Source organism: Gopherus flavomarginatus, chromosome 12, assembly GCF_025201925.1.
Source record: "Gopherus flavomarginatus isolate rGopFla2 chromosome 12, rGopFla2.mat.asm, whole genome shotgun sequence".
Classification (NCBI taxonomy): domain Eukaryota; kingdom Metazoa; phylum Chordata; order Testudines; family Testudinidae; genus Gopherus; species Gopherus flavomarginatus.
In genome coordinates, this window is record NC_066628.1 from 3,867,785 (window position 1) to 3,893,298 (window position 25,514).

Below are 25,514 nucleotides of genomic sequence, written 5' to 3' on the forward strand. Positions count from 1 at the left end.
CTGACTTGTATGGTCATCTTTCCCGGCTGCTGGGTCTGAGGAGAGTAAGGGCTCACTGAGTACAAACTGGCTTGGGTTAGAGCCGCTCTCAGAGCAGGTTGGAGCACTTCCCAGAGCAAGCACGATTATAAAAACGTGACACTGACTTGGCAGCTGAGATTTTGGTTTAAAAATTGCCTGTGCTGGAGAATCCAACACGATCCTTGGTAAATTGTTCCAATGGTTAATTATCCTCACTGTTAGACTCAGACTAAAAATAGAGCCTAAATTTCTGTTACGTGTTTACACATTGTATTCATTGCCCTATATACTCATTTGATTCCAAGGTGTAAGAAGCAGGTAACTAGCTTACTAGTATGCAAATGTTAGTTACTGTTCATATCCTTTATCTGGAGACATACATGTGTCTTTGCCTCACTGTATATTCCTGGGTATTTCCAGGGCAGGCGCTTCCATTAGGCAACCCTAGGCGGTCGTCTAGGGTGCCAGGATTCAGGGGGCGGCATTTTGTGCGCTCCCCATGGGGCACACGGGAGCTTCCGGTTCCGCTCCCATCACGCCGCCGAAGAAGGACCTTCTGCCGATGTGCCACGGAAAACAGCAGCAGGCAATTGAGCGGCTCAATGACTGCCGCTGTCGCCTACAGCATTTCAGCGGAGGGTCCTTCTGCGGCAGCGCGATCGGAGTGGAACCAGAAGCTCCCGCGTGCCCCGTGGGGAGTGCACAAAATGCCGCCCCCAGAATTCTGCCTAGGGTGCCAGAAACTCTGGCACTGCTCCTGGGTATTTCCATTAGTTCCCTCTTTGAAATTAATACAATTAAATCCTGTTGTTCAAAATAGACTGAGGAGTTGTGAATAATGCAGATTTCACTGTCACTCTGACTCCACTTCACTGCCTCTGCACCTGTATCATTATCAAAATTGGGCTGAACCATTTTTTGCCTTTGCTTAGACTTCACCAAAAAAAAATCACCTTTAGGCAAGAGCTCAGACATGACAGTTTTCAGCCCCAAAGGAAGAGTTCGGTAGGTGCTGAGCTAGAGGAGTCACTGGTATTCTCATGAACTCCGTCAGCAAAAATGAACTCTGCCCATTCCGCAGGCCAGAATGAGAAGCCACTCTCAGGAGCTGGTGCACGTGTGACATGCATGATTCCTGGACTCCCTGGGTTTAGATAAAACAAGTTTATTATAGAAAAATATATTTTAAGTGATTTACAAGTACTGAGGCATAAAAGTCATAATTGGTTACAAAGAAAATAAAAAGATAAACCACATGCTAATGCTTAACAAGCTAAATGAACTTAAAAGCAAAAAAATTTCTCTCCCAATAAGCTTACAGCAGTCTGGCTGGATTGCTTCAGCCAGGACCTCCCACATAGTTCAATGATGCTTCCTTTGTCTTTCAAACATTGTAGCTGCCATGAGTTGAGATGAGGAGAGGGAAGTAATTTGTGTTTTGTTTGTTTTCTGTTTTTATACAATTCTCCCTTCTTTGAGGATTATCTCCAGCTGGGGTTCAGGCAACAGACAGTCTGCTAACACAGGACGTCCAGCTGTTTCCATTGCCAATATGTAAAATTCTTGCTCACACTCTTCTTCCTGCCAAAAAATGGCCACTTAACTAGGTGATAGTCCATGATAGTTCATTTGATTATGCTGATATCTGCCTGGGGCACCAGTGTGTCTTTGTCTCCGAAGAACAGGTTTGGGCCTGATTTTCTAAGTCTGGAATATGTCAGCAATGCTATACAATATAATCTTATACATAGACAAACAATGATACTGCAAATATTTTACCCGGACAATAATGTTCAGCAGATTATGCGTTCTCAAATGATACCTCACAAGGCATACTTTGTACAAAAATTATCATTAGCGTGTAAAAAGGATGAACATAGGGGTACAGTTTGTCCCACCCACAATTAAGCTGGCTGCACCAGATCAATAATCGTCCTGTGACAGACTCCTAGAACAAAGCCATATACTGTGGTTGTGGACATTCAACACTATGGACCTCTGCCATCTAATGTATTGTTGTTATCAATGTCTGCTAGAAAATCCAGAGCCCAGCCAGCTTCCAGATATTATTATGTATATTATATAGACCTGGTGACCTCAGTAAAGATATGGGTCCCATTATGCCGGGTTCTGCACAGACACGCAGATCAGGGCCCCATTGTGCTGGGTTGCACAGACACACAACCACAGTGCCATCTTCCGGCATATAGCACCCACATATGAGCTTTCTAATTCCCAAAAGGTGAACATGTTTTGAGCTGTAGATAACACAGAGCTGTGTTGCAATTTGACTATTTTCCCATTTAATGCTAGTTTATGGCATTACATTTTCCCATTTATAGAGAGAAAGGCAAGTCCTGTTGCGTTTTTGAGAGCAGTGAAATCTGGTGGCTATGTACAATGTATAAAAAGCAGTAAAATAAGTCTTTTTATGTGTGATGTACAGGGGTGGTAGTTTTAATTTTTGTTGCTCTTTCATAGATTATTAGGGTTGGAAGGGACCTCAAGAGATCATTTAGTCCAACCCCCTGCCCAAAGCAGGACCAATACCCAAATGGCCTCCTCAAGGATTGAACTCACAACCCTGGGTTTAGCAGGCCAATGCTCAAACCACTAAGTTATCCCTTCAGAGATCAGTAATATCAATTTTTATAATTTTTAAAAGTTGTATTTAGTCACTATTTTTGAAATATAAATTGGTTTGTTTGGGGGATTTTTTGGTCAAAAATGTCCTTTTCTCGACATTAGTATTTTTCATTTAAAATAATTTCTTTTTAAATTTTACCACTATTTTTAGCAAATTTTCCCTTGAACATTTGTTGTTTATTGCTTTCATTTTGTAAAATAATTTTTAAAAAAATAATTAAATAAAAATCCACCATGTGACTACGCTGCCAAAAACATTAAAATATCCTTATTCTGAAAATGAAAGGTTATAAGCTATACAAAATGTTGATAATTTATTAAAAATGGAAAATGAAGAGAGGTGGTTAGAAATTACAAATGATGCAAAATTCACAAAAAATATGAGAAATGCATAGTCGTGGTTAGCAATGTTCTGATTTGTTTTGGTCAGAAAATGCCAATTCATCAAAACTGAAACTGTTCAAAAGCCATTGTCGGCTTCCATGAAACACCTGATTTGAAAAACCTTAGGTTAAAAAAGTTCCAAGCTTGTCAAGGGGATGCTGGAGGAGGAATAGTCAGAAAAGCAGGAGAAGACCCAGGAGAGATGGCAGAGAGACCAGATCCAGGAGAACAAGGATGTGAAAGTGTCCCTCCCACTGAGCTAGGTGGAGAACAAGGGAATTGAAGTATTGGCCTGAGAGGCAGAAAGCAGAAGAGGCATTGGGGGTGAATAAAAAGGGGTGAAGGAGGAAGGGATGGAGCCAGGGAATCAATGATGGTGAAAGGGGATACAGGGGGAGGAAGAGGCGTGTTCTTGCTGAAACAGAGTCAGTGGTGCAGTGTTTACGTCCATTAGATGCTCCTTTGCCCTTGGGCCTGATTTGCACATGCATTTACCCGAGCTGAAGATACAAACAGCTGGTTTGAGGATGCACGTACATGTCTCCACAGGCACATCCGCTCCTGGAAGTCTGGCCCGAAGACTGAAACCCAAGGCAGCGTACTGGTCTGTTACAGGAACGAGTGTCTCTAATGCCACTGTTTATAGCTGTATGGCTTCCTTCTGGCAAATCCATTTGAATTCAGCACTGCAGGTTTCAGAGTGAATCCGATTCCCTTTTATCACCCCGCAACTGTTCACGTCAGTAGGACCTGTTACTGGGAACCTGTAAAACAGAGGAGAAAGGAAGCCAATGAGCCAAATTCAGAGCCTCTGTGACTCTGCCGAAATCAGTGGAGTTGATTACATCAGGGACAAATTTGTCCTTATTGTGCTTAGATTAAATGACAGGAGCCTAGAGTAGTTGGGTCTTCATTCTAATCCAATGGGCAGTTTGAATTCTTTCATGAGCTCTGTGTAATCCACGCTAGCAAATCATTGATTTTTTTTTCCCAGTTTGGGAGCTAAACTGAAAAAAAAAATTGCTTGGTTCAAACCAAAACTGATTTTTCCCCCCCCCCCCTTGGTTTTTCTTTCTGGAATGAAAAACTGAACAGGAAAAAAAAATCATCACGAGTCAAAAAACATCCCTACATTAAATGAAATGCAAATATTTATATATTTGCATTATTTTTGTATTGTTCTGGGAACTTATTACATTTTTTTAACACACCGCTACATTTTGAAACAAAGCATCATTTCAGAATGAAAAGTTGCAACACTGCATTTCAAACAGTCAAGCAAACCATTTTAACTTTTTGGTGGGGAAAAATGGGCAGCCAGAACTATTTGTTCATTTGGGTTGACTTCACAAACAGTTAAATTGCCCTAAAAATGCACTATTTTTTCCAGTGAATTTACTGGTCACTGACAAAAAAAATCACCATTGTAGTTGCGCAGGGGTAGGCAACCTTTCAGAAGTGCTGTGCCAAATCCTCATTTATTCACTCTGATTTAAGGTTTTGCGTGTCGGTAATACATTTTAATGTTTTTAAAAGGTCTCTTTCTATAAGTCTATAATATATAACTAAACTATTGGTGTATGTAAAGTAAATAAGGTTTTTCAAATGTTTAAGAAGATTAATTTAAAATTAAATTAAAATACAGAGTCCCCCAGACCGGTGGCCAGGACCCAGGCAGTGTGAGTGCCACTGAAAATCAGCTCATGTGCCACCTTCGGCACACGTACCATAGGTTGCCTATGCCTGTGCTGGAGTCTCTGCATTCACAGAGCTGGCCCTGGAGCTGAAGGAATCTTGCAGTTTGGTTTGTTTAGATACACGGCTGCTGCATGTGTTCAAGGCCTATGAATAGCTAAACCAGATGGTGCCATTACATGTGCTCACAAAAAATAAAACAGCAACCACCAGGCAACACTCACAGGGTTTGGTCTAACACGGAGCTGTCCACCCAGGTCCAGTTCTTCTCTGCAGATGTAACACTGAGCCCGAGCCAGACGTGATATTTACCCCGTGTGACGTTCTGTATGAACTCCTGCAGGGTGAAGACAGAGGGTGAGGACAACCTGCTAGAGCTCTAGGGTTCTTTGCTTCAGCCAGCAAACTGGACAGACTGTTCTCGAACAGGCTTTTGAGTGTTCAGGATTTGTCTACACTAGAATTCCTTTTGTTGTTATAATGTCCCAGCGTTTCTACCATCCGTGCAGCGACACTAGTGAGAGCGCTCATGTAAACGGGGCTCAGGGCTAGATGACACAGGGTGGGAATGCCAAGTGTCTATGGGAATTAGGAGCAAAAGTAACAGTGACAGTCACTTGTCACCCCATTGACAGGGAGTTATGCTTTCTTTTGAGCTTCTGAAAATCACACGCAGAGCAGTTAATATACCTCTCTGCCTCCCACCCTGCTGTTCCCCAGCGTGGATCCTGATGGGGAGGGGACATCCATCAGAATGAGGCAGGAGGAGGAATACGCAGAGGCAGTGGGGGACAGACGGGGTTGGGGCTCTCCCTGCTCCTTCACCTCTTGCATATCTGGTACCATGTAACCAGTGACCCCCTCCAGCAGAAGTCTAGCCCCCTTTGTTTTACGTTACCATCTCCTCCTGGTCCTGGATCACTAGCTTTCGAGAGCTCTTTGCTGAGCAGTCAGCACGGCTCTCGGTCCAGTTTTTGCTGTCTTTGGAAAACCAGAAACACTTTCCCCTGTGTGACAGCCAGTCCATGGGGCAGAGTTTGCAGCTGGAGCTGTCTGGAGAGAGATGTGGCAAGACACAGCATTAATGATTCTTAGCCCCAGGGAACGTGTGTGCTTAGAACAGCTCAGAGAGGGTACAAATCTCACTGAGTTAGGTACTATCGGTGATCCCATCCGGAGTCTTTTTCAATATTTAACCATCTACTGAAAACCGTTTTCCATTAGAAAAGCTGTTTCAACAAAATGTTCTCATGAAACCGTGTCAATTCTGACACATATTCTCACAGAAAAGAGGTCCAGAATAACAAGTTTTTTTATTGTGGGAAATGTTCAGCTCCGAACAGTTCAAAATTTCACTTTGAATTTTATTTTATGGATTCTTATTTTTATAGGATTGGTATTATTTTGTACATTGTTTCATGACGTGTCATAATACGTTGAAAGATTCTGTGATTTTATTTTAATTTAATTTTATAATTCATTAAGGGCAGCTGCTACTTTGTGCTGATCAAAAACAATGTTGATAAACTGCAGAGAGTTCAAAGAAGAACCACAAGAACGATCAGAGGATTAGAGAACCTATTGTACAGTGATCGATTCAAAGCGCTAGAGCTATCTAGCTGATCAAAGAGAAGGTTAAGGGCTGACTTGATCACAGTCTGTAATTATCTATGTGGGAAACAAATATTTCATAATGGGCTCTTGGTCTAGCAGAGATGTATAATGTGATGGAACTAGACAAATTCAGATTAGAAATAAGGTGTAAATTTTTACCAGTGAGGAACCATTTACCAAGGGTCATGGTGGATTCTCCTTCCCTGACAATTTTAAAATCCAGATGGGGTGTTTTTCTGAAAAATCTGCTCTGGGAATTAATTTGGGCAGTTCTCTGGCCTGTGTCATACAGGAGGTCAGACTAGCTCAGCGGTTCTCAAACTTCATTGCACTGCGACCCCCTTCTGACAACAAAAATTACTATATGACCCCAGGTGGGAGGACCAAAACCTGAGCCCTTCCTAGCCTCCCCACCCCAGGGGTGGGGGCCCAAAGCCTGAGACATGTCACCCAGGGCTGAGATCCTCAGGCTTCAGCCCTAGGCTGTGGGGCTTGGGCTTTGGCCCTGGCCCCCAGCAAGTCTAACGCCAGCCCTGGTGACCCCATTACAATAGGGTCGCGACCACTTCGGGGTTCTGACCCCCACTTTGAGAACTGCTGGACTAGATGATGACAATGGGGGGGGGGAATTAAGCAAATAGTGAATTTGCAAAATAATGCCCTCTTTTGCACTCCAACTATTCACAATTTTGGGTTGAATTCCACAAATCATTTTGGCCTCAACTTCTTTTTTTCCCCTGGAAAAAGACAAAATGGTTCATTTCAACCATATCAAAATGTGTCATTTCGACCTCATTTTGAAAAAGTATTTCAGCTTCCAGTCTGGCTATTATAAAAAATAAATACATTTTAAAAGGGCGAAATATCCCAGAAAAATGAAAAACAATAGTTTTAGGTTGACAAAATTAAGCCAAAATGAAGCTTTTTTCATTTTTTTCAATACATTGAAAATTTTCCAAAAAATCCAGTTTTGGTTTGAACTGAACTGTTGTTTATTTTTTCTCCCCCCTGCCCCCCTTAGCCCGCTTTTTTCGTTCAGCCCCTGAAATGAAAAATCAATTATTCACACATTCTGTCATCCTGCCAATTGCCCTGACTGACCACTGTAGGTCACTGTGCCCCACAATCCCCACTGAGAGGTATCTGCCATTGGTGCTAGTTGGCCAGCAAACATTGTCCAAATTAGACTACAAAAGTATTTACTTGTCTGTCCATAGCCAGCACGTCCCGCTTTGCCTTGATGCCACCAGACTGGGAATTCAGGCACCCAATGTCTGCCCTACCTCCAGCCACTGCTGAGGAGGCTTGGAAAGAAATTTCCTTCCTCTGAACCCACTTGGATGGGGGAGGTCGGATATGGCCATGTCTCCAATCCCTGGCCAGTGCTTTCTCTGATGGCCTGGCCTCTGCTGGGATCTGGTGCCAGATGCTAATATCCATGTTTCTGCCCCACCTCCATGATCCACTTCTGCCCTCCCTCCTGTTGGTGGGGATGGGGAAAGATGTCCCAGGCTCATCTTCTCCTGGCCTGAGGTTAGAGGAAGGAGACAGTCTCTCAGCAGCACCACTTCTCACAGACTCATAGAAACGTTGGGCTGGATGGGACCGTGAGAGGTCATAAAGTCCAGCCCCTCCTGCGCTGAGCACGACCAAGTAAACCTAGATCGTCTCTGATGGGTGTTTGTCCAAGCTGTTCTTAAACACCTCCAGTGATAGGAGTTCCACAACCTCCCCTGGAAGCCTGTTCCAGAGCTCAATTACCCTCAGAGTTAGAACGTCCTTGCCAATATTTAACCTGATTCTCCCTTCCTGCAGATGAAGCCCGTTAGTTCTCGTCCTGCCTTCAGTGGTCATGGAGAACAACTGATCCCCATTATCTCTATAACAGCCCTTAACGTATTTGTTATTCTTGGAGGAAATATGGGAGAAGAGCCCCTTTTGCATCCCCCATCCACAGCACCCCCCAGCCTCCCTGAGTGGGAGAAAATCTCCTGGGCCCCCTGAGAACTGGGATGGGAGGAGCAGAGAGGCTAGCAGGCTGGCCTGCCCATGGCCTGCCTCCTTCAAACAGGCCCCCCTCCGCCTGCGTGGTGCATGGAACATGCCGAGTGGCTCAGGGCTACAGCGAGTTGTGGTTACCTGCAGTGGGGCTCTGGGCTGAGTGACACAGACTCTGCTTCAGACGAGACACGAAGTCCTCCAGGCTCCTGTTGCATTCTCTGCCAGGGGAGTGTCTCTGAGTGACACTGCCGTTCTCAGGGACCGATAAGACTGCGTCAGTGTCCGTCTGCAGGGAGCGGCCCTGGAAAACTTCCGAGCAGCAGGCAAGTGAGTGGTTGTTACTGCTGCTGTTATGGCCGCAGGAGCTCAGGTTGTGCACTTTAGGGGTCACTGATGTACGAGCTCCCAGGGGCCCCAGGGCTTTCCCAAGGTCCCTTGTGCTGTACAGCACCTGGCCCTAATGAGGGATAATGGCCAGGGCACCGGTCCAGACCATGCAATCCTAGGTGAGTGGCTTAGACTATGGGGGTTTCCCCAGGGCCAAGTCAGGAATGAGGAACAGGGTGAGAATGCAAGAGACACAGAGGATACCGGCTTCTTGGTGACCGGCACTGGGGCTTCTGCAAGGGGGCATTGCCAGGGAGCAGTTTACAACCAGTAGCCAAGATATCATCTATCTATCCCCATGCACCCACTCCCTATCTATCTATCCCTATATACCCCCCACCATCTATCTAGTAAATAAACAAATGGCACTAGGAAATATCCTGGATCTGCATTACCAGTCTCTCCTCCAGACAGGAAACTGACCTGCCAGACCCTGAAATCTGCCAGCACCCAGCAAAGGGGTAAGGAAGTGGAATGATCATCACTATTTAGGGATCTGAACAGTGAGAATGTGATGATGTGAAAAATTACCAAGGAGCATCTGTTGACCCTGGTAGGGACAGAGGTGATGGAGCGCAGCAGGAAGGAAGGAAGGGCTTTGTCAATGAATATTCTAATCCATTCCATGTTTTCCTTCATATCATGATATTGAAAGTTCTCATCCAGGGGGTGTTTGACCCAAGGACAATCGCTTGCCTAATGAAAGCAAGTGGGGAGCTAAGCAACCTCCTTCAACCTCAACAAAAGGGGCAATTAAGCCCCCTTATATGGCAGAGACAGCTGCAAGCAGCAGAGGTCACCACCCACTGCAACAGGCCACGTGCCAGCTCAGAGCTAAGCCAGGTGGGTGGAAAGGTTTCCTGGTTGGAAACGCAGGGGCTAAGTTATTGGCTGTAGCCTGTGTGTGTTGGAGGGAAGGAGCCAGGAGAAGCAGGTGTGAGCATGACGCCTGAGAGGAAGCACGGGGACAGAACTTCTTGGGCACAGAGTTCAGTGGAGAGGCAGGCTTGGGGATTTCTGAGCAAAGAGACTTCCTGCTGCTATTTGTTTCTCCTGTGATCAGAGAAACAGGACTTGGTGCATGTTTTTGTTAAATAAACAAGACAACACTAAGAACAGACCTGACTCATATTGATTTCTCCTGATGGCCATGGACAGCAGCGAACCATTCAGACCAAAGGGGCAATGATATTTGACAAAGATGACGTTTCCCCCCAACTGGATGAACTGAGTTTCAGGAACAAAGCTCAGACTGGACCTTGTTCTTGTAACACTTTGCCCCGGCCGTGATGAGGCTTCCAGTTATCTACTGACAAGTGGAGCAAAATTTCAAGGGAACTATACCGGGACAGGAGAATTGGGGCTACGTTGCTGAAGAGTTAGTCAGCTAACAGATTCTCCATTTCCAACATTTAGAAATTTGTTTTCATTCTGAATTGGAATGAAAAGTCAAAATTTTGACCTTTCCCGCAAAATGAAAACTCTGAAAAAAAAATTCTGTTCAGAAACATTGGTTTCGATAATGTCAAAAGGCATTTCGTTATGACAAGCCAAAACATTTTCATGTCATATTCAACATGATATTAAATGTGTAACATCTGGAACTATAAATATATCATTCACATTTTGCTTTTTTATAGACTATAAATGCAGAAACAAAATGAATCAAAATAGGAAAGTCAAAACAAAACCTTTACCTTATCGAAATGGAACATTTTTACCTTACTGAAACAAAATAAGTCAAAATGAAACATGTTTACCTCATCAAAACAAAACATTATTGAAACTCAATGAGAAAATGTAAAGATTTGTTTGGATGTTTTTCTGGTGACGATTTTATAGACATTGACACATTCCCCCAAAACTCTTTCATTCTGATGAAACTGCATTTTCCAATGGAAAACCGTTCCGTTGAAAATGTCCCAACCAACTGCAGTCACGAGGGACCTGTTCCAATGGATAGCAGGCCTTGAGCTACTCACCCTGAATGCCCAGTGCAATTACCGCTGTAGCCAGGATCACGTCGCCAGCCAAAGCAATCCACAGAACGAACCCATGCCTGCGTGCAAATCCCCGGAGATCTGTGAGATGCAATATTCAGGGAAGCACTTTCTGTAGCTACTTAAGGACGTGTTAAACAAAGAGGCATATGCGCTTATCTACACTGCAAACAAAAATGCGCCATGCCAAATCTCAGAGCCTGGATCGACTGACTTGGGCTCATGGGGCTTGGGCTGTGGGATCAAAAATAATAGTGTAGATGCTCTGGCTGGAACTCAGGCTCTGAGACCCTCATGGGATTTCAGAGCCTAGGGTCCAGGCCAAACCTGGACATCTATACTGCAATTTTTAGTCCTGCAGCCTGAATCACTTGGTCTGGGCTCTGACACTTAGTGCCACAGGTGTTTCTTTGCAGTGTAGACATGAAGGCAGTGTGCTGCTGGAGCCAGTTGTAAAGCTGTCAAACAGGGATACACTATTCTGAGGACTTCCCCATTGACTGGCTGGCCAGAGTGTTGGACTGTTATTTCTGGAGCACCGTGAAACTATTGGAAAAGTGGGTCAGATTTGAGCAGTGGTTTTAATCTTCCTGTCCCCGCTGCTGTCCTGTCCAGTCAGCCCATGAGAAAAGCTGCCAGCACCAGGAGTGATTTGGGGCTATATACCAAACGGACACATAATCCATTGCAGTCAATGGGTCAGATTTGAATTGTATCTAAACATACTATTCCTGTCTTGCGTTCAGCATCCTGCTTGTTGGCTGAGTTTCTGCTTTCAGTGCTGGGCCACAAAGCAGAACCCTTCAGCATCTGTTTAGACTCCTCGTGTCCGCTTCGCTATGTGCTGGTGTGACTTGTGATCACTGGTGATGTTGAACAAAACAACTTGATTCAGAGGTGAGATCTGTGCTGGCTTGTAATAATAGGTACCCCTCGGGCTGAGCCTCCTACACAGGCATCGGGCTAAATTCGTTGTGAGGTTTTGTCAGTTTCTAGCGGTGTGAACCCTGATGGAAATTCTGCTGTGGGAACAGGTGGCAGCTGCACAAAACATCCTCCCCCACTGGTGTGAAGGGGTGAATGTGCACACACACTCACAGATGCGCACACACACACAAACGCGTGCACACATACAGAGATGTGCACACACACACACACAGAGACACACATGCACATACACACAGACACGAGCTCTCACACACACACACAGATGCGCATGCACACACACGCACACAGAGACACGCACACACATGCAGACACACACAGAGACACACACGCACACACACACACACAGACGCGCACACAATGGGCTTAGCTGGCAGGGAGAGATACACTTTAGAATTCCCTACACCAACAGTGATGAATTGGGCCCATTCTTTGCCCTACGATTAATGGAATCTGGATTTTCTTTGAGCCTTTGAGCTGGGAGATCTAAACAGTTTCTAAATCAACCGACATTTCACTTTTCTAGTAAAAGGGAAGAGACACATTTCTCCTCAGCCAGTTCAGATGTGAACACATCTAATGGCAGCCACTGGGATAACCTCACTTTGTCCTTCTGTCCCTTCCACCCTTCTACACAACTTCCATCCATCCCAGCCCCGGTCGGACTCCCTCGCTAGTTTCATTGCAGCCTCAATGCCTGTCTCTGCCATGCTCGCCCTGCATCATCTTGTCCTGGCTCTGGATTCTCATCTCCGTTGCACTAATTCAGAACCTGAACCTAAGGCCGAGGACTGCAGTGGGGTTACCGGGTGTTACGTGCCTGGATGCTCTGCAAGGATGAGGCCCACACACACAGGTGAATTAATTGGCTTTAATGAAGGTTAAGTGACACACCCGCAATGGGAACTCCACGCGTTGCTGCCACTGGCTTGGGGAGTCCAACGTCCGAACAGCTCGGTCAGGTGCGAAGTTCAATGCGCAAGCTCTAGCCCTCAACAATTATAGCATCATGCTAATAGCATGCAAACTAGCCTTTACATATACAATAAGGGACTTTCCATCAGCAATGGCTGCCTCCCCTGGCCTCGGGCCAGGGACTTTCTGCAGATGGTCTGCAGTTCTCCAAAACACCGAGGCTTCCCACACAAAGCAATTTTATCCGGTTAAAAGCAGCAGCTGCTAGCAACTTCTGTCCGCTAATAACCTCTCCTTGAGAAAGTGCAAGCCCTAGCTTACACTGTGACAATATCTTCCGGGATCCCCTACACTGGGTTTACACTGGGGTCACCAGCATCAGGAACTTGGCTCCTCCCTCCAAATCCAGTCATCAAATTCTGCTCACTGAGTCTCTCAGGGTGTTCGTGCTCAATTGCCACCCTGAACTTGCCCCTTCCTTTTTTTCTCACTCCCAGCTAGACCCTTTGGGCCAGATCCCCAACTGGGGTATCAGTATAACTTACTGAAATCCCCCAGAAGATGTATAAAAGCTGTTATTACATTTTACTGCCCTGGCATGTGAGTGTAAAGGAAGTTCCTAGTTGCAAAGATTCCAGTGATATTTATACACTCATGTGGCTGTAAAGAGAAATCAAGTGTTCTGTGTTATGCCAAAGACTGGAAGATACCAGGACAAGCTTTTTCTAGGGTGCTGAACACCGCCTGGTAGCTACGGAATTGCTCTCTGAACTCTGCTGGCTAAACTTTAATAAATACATGTGTGGAAAGCGGAATCCCGAACTTAGGAGGAGAATAAAATCGAATACACTTACCATGGTGTTTAAGGGGAGAGGGTTGGCAGGCAGGGGATGGATCTTCCAGAACATTTATATCCGTGTAGATAATTTCCTCAGTCATGGTCCAAACAGCAAAAGATGACAGCACCCAGCAAGAGACGTTGTGTGGAAGGGCAACCGCTGAGATATACGTGCAATCCAAGGCAAGTGGTGCCTTTTAAATCAGGAAGTAGCACCTGTTAGGGGCTAGTGAATTTCCATCCTATCTCTGTGTTGGGGACTTCCTTCATTAGCAGGTCTCACCTCCTTACCCAAGAGCAATTGACACCAGAGGCAGGGGCAGTCCAGTGCCTCCGAGGCGCTGACAGAAAGCCGTCCTGTTGGGCAGCGAGCCCCCGACACGAGAAGTTCTGCCTTCAAAATGGCCGTGACAATAAAGCGTTCAATGGTTCAGTGGCAGTTTCCTGCTGGGGTCAGCCATCTTGAATCCAGACACGTTGCCCTTTCTTTCCCAACGGTTTTGGGATGGCCAGGCCCATGCGTCGATGCTCCCATGTCTACACAACTGGTGCGGTCGATGGACGCTGGGCGTGAATCCTCCTTTCACGGGAGCGGCTGCTCTGCTGCAGCGAGGTGAATTTGAGCGTGAGTCACAGTCGTTTAGAACCAGGTGTTAAGTGACTGGGTTCCCCCAAGCAGTGGGGGCTGAGTTTTGAGGGGTCCTTCTCACCTTTATACGCCCCCGAGGGCCCTGCAGACGTCTCCGCTCATATCAGCGTTGTGACAGCCAACTCGATGGCCACCCAAAACCAGCGGGGGTGGAAATTCAAGTTAAGTTTCCATTAGACCCAATCCAGCCATCGCTCCGCTGCCGCTGAGCCAAAGTGTGGCTTGGAAGTGAAGAGGCCAACGACTGGGTCCGTCCTGTGGGGAGAACAATTGTTATTTCTTTTTCCCCCCAATCCCCTGGCACTTGGCACTCCCCATAAACGAGCCGTGCCCCTGCCTCCCAGCACTGGCCACGTACGCTCAGTTCTGAGACACCAAGTGAGGGTCGCCCACGGGCCCAGGCGAGAGGAAGGATGAGGGTAACACTAACAGGTTCCTACAGTTGCTCAGTGTATGTGTGAAGGTCGTTGCTTATGCAGATGACAGCCGAGTGAGCTGTTAGAGGGCTTAGAATGAGGCCTGGGTGGCAAGCTGGTAACAGGGTTTGGTGATCCCATAAGGGGCAGCATGAGAGAAGGTATATTTGAGGCCACTTCCCTCCCTGCTAACTCAGTGTCCCAAATTTAGCCAGCTGTGGGAGCTGCTCATGTTCACCGCTACAGGCCTCGGCAAACCCCTTCTCTGCTCAGCCACTGCACCTGCCCACACCCATGTGCTGCTGGAGACCCCTCCACAGCTTTGAAGGAGAGGGAAGCGTGGACGAAACGGCAAGAAAAGACAAGAAGGGTGGAAAGGCAGGAAGGAGCAAGAGCGAAGAAGACTCCAGACTCATTGATGAGTCGCTATTTCCGTTTCCAGCCTGCAGGGGAGCCCCAGTTTGGGACAAGCGTGCTTGGGAAGGGGGTGCCCCAGAATTGGGAGTGTCCCGGAACAAGAAGAACTCTGGGGCGCAGCGCAAGCTCATCAATCCATGCAGACCATGTTCACCCCACAGGGGTAGGTAACTCCTTGGGAAAGAAAACTACGTGCAGAACACGAGTGGCGTAACTGGCTCTCCCAGTGGCAGGGCTGGACTGAAGTGCACTGGCAGAAATGTGGGTGAGATGACCCAAGGCTGAGACATCGGGGCCTTGTGCATTGGGTTTGATGGGCGTGGCAAAGCTACATTTGTATGGGAGAAGTTAGCATGGCATCGGCCAACTCCCCAGGCTTGGTTCTAATCAGCCCCTAAGTGAATTCACTCACATGAACATTTGAAGAATAAAATGCAGATTCTTTCAGAGGCAGCACTGCCAGTCACTGGCCAACAGGAACTGTGGCATCAGGAGCCCTGATTCTTTCTCTTTTCAGACAAAACTCATTCTGCTTTCCATGGGAGGAGAGGTGCTGATCCAGGACGCAAGGGATCGAGGTACCCACCTCTGCCACAGGCTCTCTTTGTGCCCTTGGGTGAGACACTTAAAGTGGACTGTTTCCCTTTAAGAACATAAGAACTGCCATGCTGGGTCAGACCAAAGGTCCATCTAACCCAGTATCCTGTCTTCCAACAGTGACCAGAGCCAGGTGCCCCAGAGGGAATAAACAGAACAAGACAACTATCAAGTGATCCATCCCTTGTAACCCATTTCCAGTTTCTGGCAAACAGAGGCTAGAGACACCATCCCTGCCCATCCTGGCTAACAGCCATTGATGGGCCTATCCTCCATTAACTTATCTAGTTCTTTTTTGAACTTGTTATAGTCTTGGCCTTCACAACATTCTCTGGTAAGGAGTTCCATAGGTTGACTTTGGCAGCATCAGGAAAAAAACCCTCAACCATCGTGCCTCAGTTTCCCGTCTGTAGACTGGTCCTCCTGTTGAGAGAAAGTGTGGCTTGGTGGCTAATGGAGAGGGACTCAGGAGGCCTCAGTTCTGCCAGCTGGATGACCTTGGGCCATGGGCCCTACTCTGTGACTCAGTTTTCCCATCTGTAAAATAGGGATAATAACACTGGCGTTGCTTTGTGAGCGCTTGGTGCTCTATAGATGAAAAGTGCTAGCTAGGAGCTAGGGATTATTATCAGTTTAGGTGAGGGGCTCGGATAGCACAGTGAGGAGGGACTGAGTCTGTTCTTGCGCCTTTGGCCTGGCGATGTACCTCCACACTAGTCATTTCCCTAGTGCTAAAAGCAGGCAGTATTTTTAGAACAGACTCAGCTACTCTGTTTCAAAGTCTGTTTCTATGCAGGTATTGGTCAGTGAGGTCTGCAGTCTGACTGGAAATTACCTTACCACACAGACCCCAACTTAACCCACAAATGACCTTATGGGTTTGGTTTTTTCCTTCCTGTGTGGACTCTGCGCACCTTCTTCCACTTGCAATAGGTGCTGAAAGATGTCGTCTCTCAGATCTAGCTTGTGATGGCAACCCCCTGACTTGCACCCTCTTGATATGTGGACCCGCCTCAGAATGTTGTTACTCAGTGTCCACACTCGACAGCTGCCCCTAGGGGTGAAGACCAGTGCTGGGAAATGGTTTCTTTTTCCTCTGTGAAAATGTCAGGTTGGTAAAAAAAAAATCAAACCCAAAATATTTAAGAGTCCCAAATGTCGCTGCAGTGCCTTGTGGGACTTGTAGTTCCCCATAATATATTGATTGCAAAGCCAGAAGGGACCACTGTGATCATCTGTACCTCCGGTGTAGCAAACACCATGCAACTTCCCCAAAATCATTCTGATCTGAACTACAGCAGGTCTTTTAGGACTAGTCTATACTAAAAGCGCTGTGGTGGTGCAGCTGTATTTATGCTGACAAGAGGCCGTAGCTATGTCAGTGGGAGAAGCTCGTCATACACTGGTGCTTAGGGCTGGTGTAATTTACCTTGTTTGGGGTGGGGCTTGGCTTATTCACAGCCCTGAGCAACAAAAGTTATACCGACATAACCTGTAGTGTAGACAAGCCCTTAGAAAAACATCCAGTCTTGATTTTAAAATGGCCAGTGATGGAGAATCCACCACAGCCCTTGGTAAGTTGTTCCAATGATTAATTACACTCACTGTTAAATATCTTGCACTTTATTTCCAGTCTGAATTCATCTAGCTTCAACCTCCAGCCACTGGATCTTGTTTGATCTTTTTGCCTGCTAGAGTGAAAAGCCCATTATCAAATGTTTTCCCCCTGGTAGATACTCACAACCTTCTATTTGTTAAGCTAAATAGATTGAACTCCTTGACTCTTATCACTATAATGATATGACCCAGTTGCAACTATGTGGATGAAACCAGACAATCACTATGTTCTTCAATGAACTCACACAGGAAAATGATAACAAACAAAAACACCCTGTCACCTGTGGATGAACACTTTTCACAGAGTGATCACTCCATATCTGACCTCTCAGTGCTCCTCTGCAAAGGAATCCTGCACAGCGCCTTAAAAAAACTGAGCCTGGGAGCTTAAATTCATTACTCTGGTAGGCTATGTCTACACTACCACAGAAAGTTTACCTAAGTGACGCTACTCCAGCTATGTGAATAACGTAGCTGGAGTCAACGTAGCTTATGTTGACTTACTGTGGTGTCTACACCGCACTGGGTAGACGGGAGACACTCTCCCATTGACTTACTTTACTCTTCTCATTCGGGGTGGAGTACTGGAGTCGATTGTAGAGCGATCTGCAGTCGATTTGGCAGGTCTTCATTAGACCTCCTAAGTCGACCCCCATCGATCCGGTTGTAGTGTAGACATAGCCTAGACACAAAAAATCCTGGACTGAACAGAGACACCGGATTTATGACTTATTACAACAATCGGTAGCCTGCTAACCCTTCAACTGCCCTTTTTGTCCTGTGACTGCAGAGGTGTTAATGGGCCATTCCACCTTGAATGGTCCCTTTCCATGTGTGCTAACTAGTTATGCTACTTACAGGCAACAAAATGGCAGATGAAATTCAATGTTGATAAATGCAAAGTAATGCCCTTTGGGAAACATAATCCCAACTATCCATACAAAATTATGGGGTCTAAATTAGCTGTTACCACTCAAGAAAGAGATCTTGGAGTCATTGTGGTTAGTTCTCTGAAAACATCCACTTAATGTGCAGTGGCAGTCAAAAAAGCGAACCGAATGTTTGGAATCATTAGGAAAGAAATAGAGAATAAGACAGAAAATATCATACTGCCTCTATATAAATCCATGGCATGCCCACATCTTGAATATTGTGTGCAGATCTGCTCATCCCATCTCAAAAAGATATACTAGAATTGGAAAAGGTTCAGAAAAGGGCAACAAAAATTATCGGGGTATGGAACAGCTTCCATATGAGGAGAAATTAATAAGATTGGGACTTTTCAGCTTGGAAAAGAGATGACTAAGACAGAATATGATAGAAGTCTATAAAATCATGACTGGTGTAGAGAAAGTAGATAAGGAAGTGTTCCTTACTACTTCTCATAGCACAAGAACTAGGGGTGACCCAATTAAATTAACAGGCAGGAGGCTTAAAATAAACAAAAGGAAGCATTTCTTCACACAACACACAGTCGACCCGTGGAACTCCTTGCCAGAGGATGTTGTGAAGGTCAAGACTATAACAGGGTTCAAAAAGGAACTAGATGAGTTCATGGAGGATGGGTCCATCAATGGCTATTAGCCTGGATAGGCAGGGATGCAAAACCATGCTCTGAAGTGTCGCTAGCCTCTTTTTGCCAGAAACTGGGAATGGGCGACAGGGGACGGATCACCTGATGATTCTCTGTTCTGTTCACTCCCTCTAAAGCAACCTGGCAGTGGCCACTGTCAGAAGACAGGACACTGGGCTAGATGGATATTTGGCTTGACCTAGTATGGCCACTCTTATGTTCTTAATCTGTTGCACCCTGTATTTTGCTGTGACGCTGGGAGAACCTTTCCTAGCCCTGAAGGACTCAGGATGCCTCAAAAGCTTGTCTCTCCTCCCAGCAGAAATTGTTCCAATAAAAAATATCAGCTCACCCACCTTGTGTCTCTCTGTCACTCGCAGGCAGGTTTTCTAATCCTTTTAATCGTTCTTGTGAACCTTCTCTGACACCTCTGCAAGGTATCAACACCCTTTGTGAACTGTGAACACTGGTAGCTCACATTCAGCTGATTACCCACCAAGGCTCCCCAGGACTTTTTCAGAATTCCAGGATAGAGCCCCCAGCCTATCTGCAAGGCCTGGTTTCTTTGCTCCTACACGGATGGCTTTACATTTTTGAAGTATTATCATTAAGGGACTGAGCAGCTGGTTGGAGTAGGAAATTCCCTTTGATAAGTAAGCCCTGTGGTACGTGGGCAGTGTTAGTGTTAGCACTACAGACATCCTGTAGATTGTATCAGCATTAGAATATGGGCTAGATGCAGAAAATAGTGGGTTTGTCACTGCTGATACCGCTGCCTGTCATATTAACTAATATTGTCTCGTTTACTTGTAAACCTCCTCCCTCCCCCAATCTGTCTGTATCCACTTCTTATTGCTTGTCTTAGAATCATAGACTGAAAAGTTGCTGCCTTTCTCTTTTTTACCATGTAGAATGATAAAATAAATCGATTGGAATATAAATATTGTACTGTGTAGGCTACAGAGCAGCATAAACAAGTCATGGTGTGAAATTTTCGTTTGTGCTGACTTTGCTAGTGCTTTTGATGCAGCCTGCTGTAAAACTAGGCAAATAGCTAGATGAGTTGATGTGCCCCCTGGAAGAGCTCTGCGTACCCCTAGCTGAGAACCACTGAACTAATCTAACCTCCTGCCAAGAAAGAGGCAGGATTTGTTGTGTCTATTCCATCCAAGACAGATGGCTTAGACTTGGATTGTCAGCTTTTGGGGGGCAGCTTTTTCACCCTTTGTTTTTACAGAGTTTAGCGCAACAGTGTCGTGGGACATGCCACTACGATCATGCAAAATAATAAATAATAACAACAAATCTCTGGCAGTGGAGCCTAGTGGGTCAAGCACAGGACTGGGACTCAGGAGACCTGGGTTCCATTCCCTCCTCTACCACTGGCCTGCTGGGTGATCTTGGGCATGTCACACCTCTCTGTGCCTCAGTTTCCTCATCATTATGTAAGCGGGGAAATGGTCCCGCTATTGTGGGGAACTTTCCTGGCTTCTGCACTACCCCAGTGCAATGGGCTAGCAAACGGATCTGACTCCTCGCTCCCACTTCCTTTACCCAGAGGCCTCCCTGCCCTTGAGAACTCCCCTTCCACTCTCCTGTCTGGCAGAGTGCTCGTAACTCCAACAAGGCTGGGCCTAGGATTCCTGGGGGGGCTCAACCCCCAACCCTGCTGTGGTCACCCAGGACAGGGGCTAGGGTGTCCCCACTCCGGGGTGCTCTCTCTGCACTGGGCACTTCCCTGACCCACTGATTATTCCAAACAATGTAAAGCAAATACAAGTTGTTTAATTAACAATTAATTTTCAAAAGGAATAAGGAAAATGGGAAAGGTTAAAGGAAAACACATCACCCCGCTCTGTGGCAGGGAACATCACAAACAGTGTTTCTGGACATCAGGGCAGTTCACAGTCTGTTCCGTGTAGGTCCCAGGCCTCCTTCTCAGGCTCTGGCTGTGCTGCGGGGATGCTGCGGGTTGGACACTTGCTCTGGCGGTGGCCACATGCCTCAGGCTCTAGGTGGCAGGACTCTTCTTCCCAGCGTCGCTCCCGCCCTGTCAGGGTTACAATGCCCCCCCCAAGTCCAGCCTGCAGAGCCTCTTAGCTGAGGTGTCTCCCTGTGCTGGGCCCACTGCCCAGGGTCCCCCTCGCTCTCCCCAGCTGCTCACTGCACCCGGCTCCAGACTGCTCCAGCTCCAGCTCCACTCTGCCTCAGCACTGATGCTGCTTCTCTGGACCCTCTGGCTCTGGTTGCTGCAGCTCTGCTCCCAGCACAGGTCTGCTCCCTGGGCTGCTTCTGTGACTCTGCGCCCAGCACTGACCTGCTTCCTGAGCTGCTTTTCTGGCCCCTCTGGCTCTGGTGGCTGCAGCTCTGCTCCCCGCAGCTCAGCTCGGGCCCCTGCTCCCTCCTTAGCTTGGCCCCACTCCGACTGCCCCCAGGCAATTCCATTTCACATGGAGGACAGGACCCACCCTGGCCTCCTGACTCCCTGATTAGCCTCCCGCCCTGCCAATCGGGCTGACCTGGAGCACTGGTCTCTCCACTGTCAGTCTCAGGCTCCTGATTTCCCATTGACCCTTCCCCTTTTAGTGCTGGGAGCAGCCAACCAGAACACCCCCACTGAATGTTAGTAATGGGGCAACAGTCCCCTTACATGTAAAATAAGGCTACTGCCCCCGTTTGTAAAGTGCTTTGAGCTCTACTGCTGCAAGGCACTAGAGAAGAGTGAGGTGTTGTTCGCCAGGAGGTCTGACTCAGTACTGCCAACCTCAAACGTCCAAAAATCGTGAGTCAGACACTAAAACAATCGCAGGAGACTGGCTACGATTCGTTAATAAAGTCGCCACTTTCGTCTCGCCCAAAGCAGAGCCCAGACTCTCAGCTGGCAGCATTTCCTTTGATTAAAGACAGGCAGCAGGGCTGGAAGATAAAGGGCAGTTGCTCCCAAGGCTTGTCTACGCAGTGAGATGATACGCGCTTAGGGGGGTGTGAATGCTGAAGCTCACTGAATCGCTAACTAGTCCACATAGGCCCTGCAGGTGCATGCTAGTTTCCGTAGTGTGTTTTAATGTTGTGTTGACTACATTAAAGCACACTAGGGAACCTCTGAGGCACCAGCCTACACAGATCAGTTACTGCATTATGCATTAGCAAGGGTGGCGGGTATCGCAGGCCAGGGAGGCTGAGCATCCTCAAACAGCCTGGCGTGGCCCTGTCCCCATCCTCCCTGTTTCCAGTCCCCACTCTTCCCCCGTGGCCAGGCCAGGGCTGGGGCAGGCTGGCCTGCAGCCAGGACTCTGGGCGGCTGGTGCTGGTGCTCATGTCACCTGGCGCTAGGGTGACCAGACAGCAAGTGTGAAAAATCTGGACAAGGGGTGGGGGGTAATAGGTGCCTATATAAGAAAAAACTCCCAAAATCGAGACTGTCCCTATAAAATCAGGACATCTGGTCACCCTACCTGGCGCTGAGGGCTGCATCACCCTCCTGGTGCTCTGTGCTGGGGCCGCACCACCCTCCTGGTGCTCCGGGGCTGGGGCTCTGCCACCCATCCAGCGCTGTGGGGCTGGGGTTGGAGGGGGCTGGGATCGTGCCGCCTGCCCAGGGCTGGGGCCTCACTGACTGCCTGTTGCTCCAGGACTGGGGGTGCTCAGGCATCCAGGGATGGGGCAGGGGGCCCAGTGGCCACAGTAGGGGTGCTCTGGGCTCTGGTGGGGGAGAGGGTTGTGAAGGGGTGGGGACGGGCCTCGAACAGAAGCAGAGGAACCAGGGACTAGCCTCCTCCAATGGACGGTTCACGCGCTGCCCACGTATGCTGATGAAATCACCCCCCTGGTAGTGTGCAGTGCCCCACCATATAGACAAGCCCATGGCATCATTTATGGCTAGGCCGAGATCTTCAAATGCAACTAGTGATTGCAGGTGGCCAATCTGAAATATTTTAAAGGGGCCTGATTTTTAGAAGGTGGGTGGTCAGGCCCCTTTAAGATCTCACAGGTTGGGCTCCCAAAAAGCACTAGTCACTTTTGAAACTCACAGCCAGAAAAGGTGTGTTTTTCAAAACAATCTAACATAATGTCAGCGCCACCAGTCCTATGGATTTTCAGCAGGACTTTAACTCCTAGGTAAAGCTGGGCAAAAACATTTGAGTGAAACTTATTTTGGGGGACAAAAATGCAGATTCAGGTTTGACGAAAACATTTCATGACTTCAGGCCAAATTTGCCAAATTAGTTCAGTCTACTTCCACCTTGCCCAAATCTGAAAATGTTTTGTTTCAACATTTTTTTTAAAAGAACCATTTTGATGTTTCAATTTGAAATGACTTTTTGTTTAAAAATTTCTTACTGTTATAATTGTAAAACCCCCTTAAAATAGCTCAAAATCAAACAATTGTTTTCATTATTATTATTATTTGGAACTGCCCAGAAACCAAAACCTCAATTATTCCTCCAGCTCTATTCCTAGGTCACTTAGGTGCTTTTTGAAAATTCAACCAACTTAATAAAATTCTAGGCAGGGCTTAATTTGTAATGAAAGAGGTGCTGGGAATCAAGCAATTTTTTTTTACATCCAAACTGATGCAGCAGGCCCAGAGGCACCGGGGCTCTGAACTGCCAGGCCCAGAGGCACCGGAGCTCACTCCTGGCACAAATTGAGTACTGGTTTTAGGGTCATTTTTGTCCTGCAGTCAATCTTTTGATTCATTTTTGTCTTCTGGCTCACAAAAACAACTTTGCTTTGTTTTACAGAGCTGAGAGGTCCTGTTTAACAGCCGTAGCACTCGTGTGTCCATCATCTGAGCTTCCTGTGTGGTTTCAGTCAGAACTTTTGAGGAGCTCTGTGGGCTCAAACCCAAAACCAAACCGGCCTTGCGACCAGTCGGAGCGGTTTGCTTTTCCTGCTCTTAAATCCTTTGGAAAAGAAAAGAAAAGGAAAGAAAAGAAAAGAAAAGAAAAGAAAAGAAAAGAAAAGAAAAGCATCTGGGTGAGTGTTGGATGGTGCAAGATGAAGAACGATTCATGGTGATGAATTTCTGATGGATGAGGAAGAACCCAAAACATCTGTCTCAAGGTGAGACCCTAGGGCAGAGGTCCCCCAACTGTGGGTCAAGGCCCCCTAGGGAGGTGGGGAGGAACATTCCAGGGGGCATGGCAGAGTCTAGGCCAGCACCCAGAGGGGGCGGGGAGGGAGCAGCACCCAGCCCCACTCCACTCCCGCCTCTGCTCCGGCCCTGCCCCCAGCCACACACCTGGCCCCGTGCCCAACCTCAGCCCTTGAACTGCAGCCCGGCCATGCCTCTGGCCTCGCCCCTGCCCCTAACCTCGGCCCCTGGAAACGGCTCTGTTCCCAGCCCCAGACCTGCCCCCAGCCTCAGCCCCCTTATCCCTGTCTGTGTCTCCCTGACCCCAGAGCTGCAGCCCTACTCAGTGGGAGGTGGGGGCGGGGAGTGGCATGGAAAGGGGTAAGGGAGGGCACGACCCAGAAAAATGTGGGGACCACTGCCCTAAGGACTAATTTCAATCCCCATTATGGTATTTATAGTCGCAGTGCAGGAACTTTCTGAAGGGGTGTGGAAATCTCGCTCCGAGGGTATATCTACACTACAGCTGGATGTGTAAATCCAGTTCAAGAAGCCGCACCTGAGCTATCACCGAGCCAGCTAGCGTACTAAAAATAGAAGTAGAACCTGTTGTAATGACTGGGCCCACACATTTAGGCTAATTCATCCACAGCTCTAAAAAGTTTATAAAATGTCACAATAACCTGTAGCAACAAATGATGGGTAAAGGTACACAAGGGGAAAAGAGAGCCTACATTAGTCCAAACAAAAAGACCTCCTGATATAATTCAAGGTATAGACACTGACTTCACCTCTACCTAGGGGTTGCTCGACCCCCGCTCCTGCCCCAGAACCCGTCCCCACTCCACCCCTTCCCCCAAGACCCCACCCTGCCTTGTTCTGCCCCTGCTCCGACCAAGGCCCAGCCCCCACTCCACCCCTTCTCCCAAATCCCTACGCTCGCCTCTTCCCACCCAGATCCTCCCCTCCCCCAATCACAGCCCGTCCCCACTCCTGCCCCTCGCCCCTAGAGAGAGGGAGCCAGGGGACATGGCAACCTCCACCAGCTCTGACTAAATCCTGAATAGCACCTGGGATACGAGACTTTGTCATCTCCTTTTCCCCCCGTGCCCTTTTCCTTCCTTACCTTTTTTCTTTCCTCTCCTCTCCCGCTTCTGTTGATTTCTGTGTAAGATCCCCCAGCTGGAGTCAATTGGCCGTATCTTCTCTGGACTCAGTGGGGCCAGATCCCAGCTGGGGTGAATCAATGAAGCTTCGTGGACTTCAGAAGAGCGATACCAATTTACACCACAGGGCCCGTTGTTTATTGCATGTTTAGAGATGTGTTTATCACTGGCAGGCGCAGCAGGGCGTGGGGATGGACTCAGGAATAGCCCCCCAGTGCCCTGGCTGTTCTCGGTCCGGCCTGCAGCTTGCAACTTCCCTGTGACCTATTTCAGGGCATCGGGTCCAGTTTTGCCCTGTGATTGCTCCCTTTACGTGCTCGCCCACTTAGTGTTATGTTCTGACCCATGCTCCAATCCTCTTGCCCTGCAAGTACCAAGCCCTGCAGCTCGCTAGCAGGTTGGTCGGCCTCTTGCATCTGAGCAGATCCTGTGGTTTGACAGCTCGAGATGGGGCCAGCACTTTCTCTGCAGTCTTGAGCCCTCAGTTAGAGCGAGTCTGTGGAGGGTCGTTTGTTTCTTCTCTTCTCGTCTGGGCAAGCCTGGAAGATGGAGGATG

The 25,514-nt window shown here is 47.5% G+C and overlaps 1 protein-coding gene across 2 annotated transcripts; it reads right to left on the reverse strand.

Annotated features, from left to right (window-relative positions):
• Nucleotides 1-1,230: 1,230 nt before the first annotated feature.
• LOC127032320 (killer cell lectin-like receptor subfamily F member 1) lies at nt 1,231-25,514 on the reverse strand. Of its 2 annotated transcripts, XM_050919530.1 has the most exons (8): nt 24,919-25,514; nt 17,700-17,845; nt 13,463-14,350; nt 10,731-10,829; nt 8,500-8,670; nt 5,645-5,799; nt 4,971-5,083; nt 1,231-3,815 (listed from the first exon to the last, which is right to left on the reverse strand). In XM_050919530.1, exons 3-8 carry the CDS (start codon nt 13,545-13,547, stop codon nt 3,692-3,694), a joined length of 747 nt encoding a protein of 248 aa, XP_050775487.1. In that variant the 5' UTR covers nt 13,548-14,350; nt 17,700-17,845; nt 24,919-25,514; the 3' UTR covers nt 1,231-3,691. The 2 variants fall into 2 exon arrangements, with proteins under 2 accessions (XP_050775487.1, XP_050775488.1); XM_050919531.1 differs by lacking the exon at nt 10,731-10,829 and having other exon boundaries at nt 17,700-17,824.